This window comes from Carassius gibelio, chromosome B19 (genome assembly GCF_023724105.1).
Source record: "Carassius gibelio isolate Cgi1373 ecotype wild population from Czech Republic chromosome B19, carGib1.2-hapl.c, whole genome shotgun sequence".
NCBI lineage: Eukaryota > Metazoa > Chordata > Actinopteri > Cypriniformes > Cyprinidae > Carassius > Carassius gibelio.
In genome coordinates this window covers 26,935,111-26,944,831 of record NC_068414.1, presented here as the reverse complement: position 1 = coordinate 26,944,831, position 9,721 = coordinate 26,935,111, and the positions used below count along the sequence as shown (strand labels likewise).

The 9,721-nt window shown below is 35.2% G+C and overlaps 1 protein-coding gene across 2 annotated transcripts in view; it reads right to left on the bottom strand.

Annotated features, from left to right (window-relative positions):
• nfatc1 (nuclear factor of activated T cells 1) overlaps positions 1–9,721 on the bottom strand; it is a 42,445-nt gene that overhangs the window by 25,895 nt on the left and 6,829 nt on the right. For both annotated transcript variants that reach the window (XM_052585387.1, XM_052585386.1), the window contains exons 4-6: positions 5,420–5,622; positions 3,908–4,080; positions 1,649–1,789 (exon numbers count right to left, since the gene is read on the bottom strand). In XM_052585387.1, coding sequence (XP_052441347.1) covers positions 1,649–1,789; positions 3,908–4,080; positions 5,420–5,622 — 517 coding nt within the window. The remainder of the gene's footprint in view (positions 1–1,648; positions 1,790–3,907; positions 4,081–5,419; positions 5,623–9,721) is intronic.

Sequence of the window (9,721 nt, the reverse complement as noted above, 5' to 3'; positions counted from 1 at the left end):
CAGCGCATTAATGTGCTCCACATGTGGCACTCTGGCATTGGGAGGGATATTTTGACGGCAGAGCGGAGAAGGAGGAGGGATGGAGGGAGTGGTAGGAGGGTTTTTCTGGAGAAAAGCACACACACATTCACACTACTGAAGACCAGAGTTTAAGAACAAAGCGGGACTTTTACACACTTAATGTGCGGTTTCTAGGGACAGTCACAAAATAAAAGCTCTAATGAGTAAACAGTAATGCTCATGCAAAAATAGACGGATAAACCACTGCATCAAGCCTAGGGAGGACGATATGCATATTGTATCCTTTTACTTTCATTGGCCTATGGACAGGAAGTTGCAGTGTGTGATTTTTGCACCACTAGTGGCATAAAAACTCATTTTTGTTTGAGTAGCACGACACATTATTGGCTCAACCAATGGGATAATTTAGGGACGGTATCAGTTCTGGGTAGATTATGAACAAACTATAGTTTAGTTAGTGATTACAAATTACACGAAAATCATAGTCAGTAATGTAATCCTGATTACTTATTTCAGTCAATGTATTCTGGCTACTTTTGGATTACTTCCTAAATGGCATTATTGTTAACAAAAAAGAAGAAGAAGAAAATAATTAATTTCTTTGTTGTAAGCATCATCAAATGCATTAAACATTACTAGAGTTTTTTTTGCATTTGGTGGTTTATCAGTTGATCAAAATCTAATAATTAAATCATAAAAATGCAAAATTAAAATAAATAAATTATCTTAAAATAAAAACTAAATAACACACTTACAAACCCAAATGTTACATTTACCTGCATGACAATATGACCATTAACCAACCACAATTATAGAAAAATTAACTTTAAATATAAGGGGGATTTGTAAGTAACTATAATCTGATTATGAGCATTTCTAAACTTAATATAATCCAATTACAAGTGCATAATTGTTTATCTAAACAATGGGAGATGGGAGAGTATTTGGGAAATTGGAAGTTTTTGAAGTTAAGCAGTGTTTGCCTCAATCCCAGTTTGCTTACTATCCATCCTATACAGTATGCAAGGTTAGGATCCATCCCAAATCATAGTGCATTGAAAACAGCATGCCAAATGTGTCCAGATGGCACCCACACATGCTTTTTGGCATAATATTGTTCAGATCCTTTATAACTATGCAAGAGGATTGAATTGCAATTATTCACTGATACGTTATTGAAACATCAATAATATAATGTATCTGTTTTTGTTTTTACTGTAGAGCAACAATCTGTGAAATGGATTATGGTCAAAAGTTATGTGCTAAATGCAACTAAGTGTACTAGACACATATTGGCAACTGAAAGCATAATCAATAAGCCAAAATATTTAATTACCATGCAAGGGTTGGGGAACGTTCTTTGCGAATGACGAAAAGACTCCTTGTGGGCCTAATTATAACCCAATACTCCTGTACAGGTTTACATCACACTTAAAACTATGTTATTAACCATCGTCAGCATTACGTATATCATTGTACTTAGGGGAAGTATGCACATTGGGATTCAGCCTTTGTCCCTAAAGCATTATCTTCAGAAACCTCCCAAAAGAGAGGCCATTTCAAAACAATTCCTATTGCTCAGAGACAGACACACACACACACACAATCACAGCTCCGTGTTCCCTACCTTGTGCTCGCTCCACAAACACCACCTTGGAGTCGTGCTGGAAGTTGTGCCCGCTGAGAAGCATCTGTTCCCCCCCTGAGGCGGCGCAGCTTTCCATGCTCTGTTTATCCACGAGGGGCAGCTCCTGTGCTGAGCGCTGGGCTGCAGGGAGGACAAAGAGACAGAAAGAAGGTGAGGAAAGAGATGGAAATGTGCAGAACCACTCAAATCTGTATACACCCACATCTGTACTTTCTACTGTATAACTGTAGTGTAGGGAGTTAAATCTCAGTAAAACTACAATATTAAAAAAAATTGTATTGAGAATTTTTAAGAAAATAAATGTGTAAATGTGTATATACTAGTATATACAAGTATATATATATATATATATATATATATATATATATATATATATATATATATATATATATATATATATATATATATATATATATACAAACACACACACACACACTGTTTCAAAGGTTTGTCATCTGTTTGATTTTTATTGTTTTTTTAAAACAATCACCAATGATGCATTTTTTTAAATAATGATAAATAAGTAAATAAATAGTGAAATATTATTAAAATAAATATACAGTATATATATATATATATATATATATATATATATATATATATATATATATACATATATATACATATATATATATATATCTATATATATATATATATATATATTAGGGCCGGTACTTTAACACGTTAATTGAGATTATTTAATTACACAAAAAATAACGCGTTAACTAAGATTAATTAATTATAGAAAAAAAAATCCCGCATTTTTAATAACTTATTTTTGCACCGCGGAACGTTTGTCACTGGATGAGTTTCGGCGGACCGATTATACTGAAGCACCAACTAGCGTTCGCATATCACCGCGGCACATCGAACCTCAAGTATCACCTCAACGCAAAACATATAGCAGCTAGCGTGGACTTTACACTTTATGTTGAACTATGTATTATTTTGTTGTATAATACATGTATTATTCAGTTTATGTTGAACTCGTTATTGTTTTGGCCAAGGTTATTGAGAGTTCGACTTAGTATGTTATGGCCTCTGAAGCAACAGAGAGATGTTTTCTAATAGTCAGTGTTTCCAATGTTCTGAATGTAATTGACAGTATTGTGTTTTACTTAAAAAAACACTTTACAGAAGGTTCCAGCACCTATAAGCTTCCTGAATTTCTGAAATGTACTATTTCTAAATTGTTTCTAAATATGCTATTGCTACACTTCATGGCAAAAATTGCACTGCTCTGCTAGACTTGGTTGAACAAAAATAAACAATATTTTGTTGCTTAAGCTTATGTATTCAGTCATTATTTAATGGTATACTATAAATCCATGTGAGAAAAAAAAATACTTCTCACTGTTCTCAGGTCAAATATTTATATGCGATTTATTTCGATTAATTAATTACAAAGCCTCTAATTAATTAGATTAATTTTTTTAATCGAGTCCCGGCACTAATATATATATATATATATATATATATATATATATATATATATATATATATATATATATATATATATATATATATATATAAATATACTGTATGTATATATATATATATATATATATATGTGTATATATATATATATATATATATATATATATATATATATATATATATATATATATATATATATATATACACACAGTATATTTAAATATTTAAAATTTAATAATATTTTTTTTATAAAAACACTGATCATCAGTGTCATATGATCCTTCAAAAATCATTCTAATCTAATTGAATAATTGAAAATGTCTGTGCTGCTAAATATCTTTGTAAAAAAAAATCATATTTTTTTTCTGGCATCTTTGATAAATATAAACGCATAAAAAAGCATTTATTTAATTTTTTAACAATGCGAAAGTCTTTACTGTCATCTTTTATTTAATCTTAAATCTGTACTTTCAGTCTGTGCTTTTGAAAATGTTACCTGACAGGTTTCATATGCCTTTCATTCATGTTCTCCCTTTAACTGGAACTCACATTTTATGTGCATTTACCTTAATAGCAATTAATCAGTCCTGGCAGTTATCAGAGCAAAAAAAAAAAAAGTCTGTATATAAAAAGTTTATATTTATTGAATAATTCCAAATTGATAATTACATTATTCCTGTCAGTACAGCATAATGCTAGCAAAGTCAGGAAATGAATTAACTGATAAAAAGTATACACTAAATGCAATGTTAGTCACATTGAATTTAAAAAAGGACTTTGAGATTTAGTGGCATGACTCACAGCACTCAATGGGGTTAGATGCCACCTGTAAGGACAAGGTCCTGCCATTAGGTTGGTTGATGTGGACACGGAACACCATCCTCACACGTGTGTTCTTCCGTCCGATGTCTGTCTCGCCCTTCCGGAGCTCGATGTCTGAGTTACGCAGCTTGAGAATTCCAGCGCAGTCGATTCTGTGGCACAGAAAGAACGTTAATGTTTTAGGAATAGACTCAACAAATCCTTTCAGAAGTACAAAAACGTGCTGTAAATACCGTTAGACAGCCGTTTAATAAACATTTTCTCGGAACAGAGTAAACGTTTAATTTATTGCCTGAATTTTTTTGTACCATTTCTGCCAAAATTACGCCTGGCCCTTTTTCTGCGCAGCATAAATAAATGCCCACTCTCTCTCTCGCCTCTTCCAAGTTCTGCTTCTGACATGGCAGAGATATTGTTAAAAAAAAAACATGAAAAGTTTACTTTCTCCATTAAATGTTCAAATCCTTCAAGCCAACGAGAGTAAATCATTATTTAAATGCCTGTCAAAGTCTTGCACTGAAGAAACATTTAGGGCCCTTTATTTAAATTGCACATGAAGTAAAATGATCCTTAAAGCTTACTTTTTCAGAAAAAAAAACAATGTTGTACAGACACTGGAATGTCAGATATTAACGTTTCCATGTGTATGTGGTGAGGACGAGCACATTGTGTTCTAGGTGTCATCCTGATTTTAGATGAAAATTAAAATGATTTAAAAGATGTAAATTAAATGTAATATAAAATAAAACAAGTAGTTATATAATAAATGGAATCATAAACTGAATTATATAAGCCTACCAAATTATTAACTATACAGCTACTATAATAGAGCAAGGTTATGGTCATCATTCCTTTTCCAAAACAACCGCCCATGTTGAGCTTCCAGCCTTCCAAACCCAACTCCACATACAAAGTTAAAAAAACAGCACTTTCTCTTCAATCAAAATGAAATACTAAAATTGGTCAAACTGCACTGACACAGGGACATAACCATTTGTTGGCTTTACTACAGAAACGTGACAAAGCGGGAACACTCCCCAGAAAGTTCTGAAACAAGATCCAGAGGAGTGTGTGTGTTTTTTTGTTTTTTTTTGTATAAGTTAAGTGTTACATCCATAATAGAGCAGGAAAAAAATGCTGAGCTAGTAAGACCGCTACCGCCTGGCTTGCAGAACAGACCCCAGCGCACCATTACAGGCTCCACGCGACCAGAGGCCTCCTGTAACCCAAGCCCTGGAGCTCATACAAGGGAAACCCACTGCGCTGGGACTCCTTAAACACACTTAAAACACACTTCTGCTTAGCAACTGCCTTCAAAACAGGAGGATTAAAAAAAAGGGGTGTCTAAAGAATCAGTGTTGTTTATTGCAGGAAACATGCACAGGATGCATGTTGATATACATATAATTATGAGATACAAACATTTCGCCCCAATTTTTCTGTGTTTTTCCTGTTTCTTAGTGTCTTTCTGAGATGTGCACGCATACTCACATGGCCCTCATGTTGCTCTCGGGCAGCAGAGGAATCTCAAGAACTTTGGTGTTGGACTGCATGACCTCGTGGCTTGGTGTGGACACGGTCTTCCCGGTTATACGGTGGACCTGGTAGAAGGCGTGAGGCCGGAGAAGACGGTCGTCTGCTGTCCCAATGAACAGCTGTAGGGTCAGAGGCTCACTCTCCATGTAGCCGTGAAGCTGAAAAGATACAGATATGAATTTACATAATCTCAGCCAGTCAGAAGATGTTTAATGTAAAATGGGATTTTTGGATCTCTGGGATTTCAAACCGGGTGCAGAATAAATAGAAACCAAACCATCAACAAAACATACTGCTACTTATGAAAAACTCAGATTGCAGGTACAAAGTGAAGCTACATTTTGTCAGTTGATTGGTTTTTATTTCTTCAGCATGTGGAAGGTAGCTCCACCCACACTGAAACCTCATTGGACCAAAAATCTGTCTGTCATATCAGTACACTATCATTCAAGAGATTAATACTTTTAATCAGCAAGGATGCATGAAAATGATCAAAATCGACAGTAAAAATATCAATTATGTTAAAAAAAGATTTCAAATCAATCTTGTTCTTTTGTACTTTCTATTCAACAAAAAATCCTGAAAAAAAATCTATCACCATTTCCATAAAGGTGCTAGGCAGAACAACTCCTTTTGACATTGGTAAGAACAAAAAATGTTTCTTGATCAGCAAATCGGCAAATTAAAATGATTTCTGAACAATCGTGTGACACTAAAGAGTAAAGTAATGGTGAAATTCAGCTTTGCCATCACAGGAATAAATTACATTGCAAATTATATTCAAATATAAACTTTTTAAAAATCTAAATTTCGAATTCTCTATTTCAAATAAAATTCATGAAATATTAAGCGACACAACTGTTTTCAGCACTGGTAATATTGTTATATTTTTTCACAATGTTACTCCTTATTACAATTAAATCCCATCGAGCATAAGTGACTTAAAAATCGATCCAGCCCCAAACTTTTGATTGGTAGTGTATATTAATTATCAAAAACATATTGTAAACGAGAAGATACTGATTGTGGAAGCTGAAAAAAAAGTTACACAAGGAAAACCATTGAAAGACAAAAAAAGAGAGATTTTAAATCATAAACTGTTGACGTAAGTATGAAGTAAGAGTTTGAATTTGAAGATTTATTTTCAAAACGCAATGCTCAATGGTCAATGCTACGTCACACACAGCTGATGTATGGAGATCCTCAACGAGGGTGGTCAGCATCTGTGGTGAAAGTCCTGGACCGGTCTGTATATTTATTTTAGTAGATATGTTTGAGCCTGGCATTTGTGTTTATTCGGGCAGTAGGGAGTGCACAGGCCAGAAAGACAGAGGCCAGAGAGATCGCACTCACAGAACCCTCCCCTCACTTCATTACATTATCACCCACTAGAGGAATGCCAAGACTCTTTCCGCCCATGGCACGGAGTTCAGAGCAATGTGTCCGCACCTCCGAGTGCTGTGGGTCAGTTCTCACCCTCTCAAGCTCTCAACCTCCGTGGCAATCTGTGGCAGATGAGGGGAAACAGCTTGAGGGGGAAAAAAAGGAGATCTACAACACGGGCTCCTTTGAAGAGTTACTGGACAGATTCAGTGAGCAAATTCTTACTGGAAGAGGTTACGTCTCAAGTGATATTGAGCAAGACCAACTGTTCTTCTCATTGGGCTCATTCGCTAACAGTGCATATGCATGTATTAAAACAATAAAATGGTGATTCATAAACACAAGTTCACACATTTTTTTGTGTAAAATGAAGTGAAGATCAAATTTAGACCTAAATTCTTAAAAACACTGGTACAAAAAATATTTTATTTAATTATTATTTTTTTTTACATATTTGTAAGTTTTAATTTAACTACATTAACCATCACAAAATGCATCACAAATGATAAATGTTTTTATTTATATCTATATAGAAGATTATACATATACATACATACATACACACATACATCTATGTATGAATAGTGTAGTTAAAGTCTATCTAAAGTTTATATTTAAGCGCAATACTGATGAAAATAACAAATTTATATGCCTTTTTGTGCACTTAAGTAAGAACACTTAAGTAGGCAGTTGTTAAAGGGAGACCCATTATTACGATGATAAAGTTAGTCCTAAAATACTCAACCAAACAAAAACTCTACCAGCAGTACTCAATAAAAAACTAATAAAGATCATCCCAGTCACAGTAGGCCTATGAGATATAACCAGTCTGAATATTATAAATGTGGAAGCACTGCTTGTACAAACCAAACCTATATTTAGGGATTTCGTCACTTCTTCCAGTTACGGCGGTGATTTTTGTTGACAGAGCTGTTCTTTGAGAAGTTCGCTTCCCGAGAGATTTAAGCGCAGACGTGGAAGCTCATAGCTGTGGTGCGGCAGGCTTACTTCAGAGGCTACACACTCACGTCTACAGTCAATCCAATGGCGCATGTGGTCAAACTGCATCCAGGATACAAAAAATCTGACAGAAACCACCAGGAACCCGAGCAGGGGGAGAGAGAGAAAGAGAGACGGGGCTCTAGCCAGCCTGGTTTACAGAAATCCTGACCACCAAAAACCACCAAACCCCAAGTGGAGAGACATAAGGGGGGGAGGGGGTGGTCTAAGACTAACTCTGAGGCTGTAGTGACTCACATAGTTATGGGAATACATAAAGTAGGTTCTTAAAATACTGAAAATACAGCTAATTCAGAGTGCAAACTATAGTGGCCACAAATTTGATTTGTGGAAGTAGAACTTTAATTGAAACGCGTCGATATCACCCAAAAATGACTTTTAACAACTCCGCTGAAGGTCACAAAATAACTTGAACATTGACTGAGATCCTCAGAGGAGGACATCAGTGGTGACAGAGCATGCAGGGAGGTTCCGTTCACTAAAAGAAGAACACGTGCAGCTGAGAGAGCGCTCTCTAATTTGATGGTCTAGAGAATGGGCCAAGCTTGTTTGAGGCTCTTTCGAACACTTCCCTTTACTTGCCTGCCAGAACTGTGTGCAGCGGAGACTGGACGCCTCCACACGATGCTGTTACACATGATGTCAGTGCAGTACACGGACCTTCAGCTGAACAAAAGGCAGTCTGTGCACTAGGCCGGAAACGGCAATGAATTTGAAAAAAAATAAAACATGAGGGTGAGAGGACCTTGTTTTTTCAGACGGGATTCGCACTGAGCCACGTGTTCACAATCATTAGCACCTCATTATTTTGAATCCAAGTACCCAGCAGCCACAGATGTACTCCAAAATGTTGAGTTCACCTTTAACGGCGATTTTAGTAAACAAAGCGGTCGTGGAGACTGTGGTTAGAATACCCCAAGAGTCACGTCTAACCACAGTAATTTTTTCTTTCAGAAAAAAAACACGACTCCTGTCTTTAAGAACTCTGTTATCCATTAGGAGGTATCTGCAACCAACTCGTGTAGTGAATACCCATGATTCAGCTACGACAGCAAGTGAGATGTGTGACTCACCAGTGTCTGTTGAGCAGAACGGACTGACACCACGACACTGTGGTATTGAGAAATATCAGAAGTACTTCTCTCACACTTCCTGAACATGGACATGGCAGTAAAACAAACAATACAAGCGTTTAAATCACAGTGTGTCACTATGACTTGAGAGAAAACAAATATAAGGAAGTTCTCTTACGTCAACAAAAACAATGAGAATGAATATGTACCACCATGGCAATCATGGAGAGGATGTTGCAGGATGTTGACTAAAAATTTTATTCTGACATTCTGTGAAGATCTCCTATATGAATGATAGCTATAATAATAATGTGGATATTCACTTGTCACCATACATAACCATACATAAATGAAAAGCATATTTATTCAGCTTTCAGATAATGTATAAATCAAAATGTTTTGCTTTATGACTGGTTTTGTGGTCCAGGGTCACAAATGTTTAGAGTAAGTAAGATTTTCTTTGTCCATTTCAAATAAAAATACTGTTCCTTTGAACTAGTATTCATTAAAGAATCCTAAAAAAACATGAAACTATTAAGCAGCACGACTGTTTTCAGCACTGATAATAAGAAATGTTTCTTGAGCACCAAATCAGCATATTAGAATAATTTCTGAAGGATCATGTGACACTGACAATTCAGCTTTACCATCACAGGAAAACATTTCATTTTAAAATATATTTTAACAGAATACAATATTTTTAAATTGTAATAATATTTCTAAATATACGTGATATTACTGTTTTTTTTATCAAATAAATGCAGCCTTGGTAAGCTGAAGA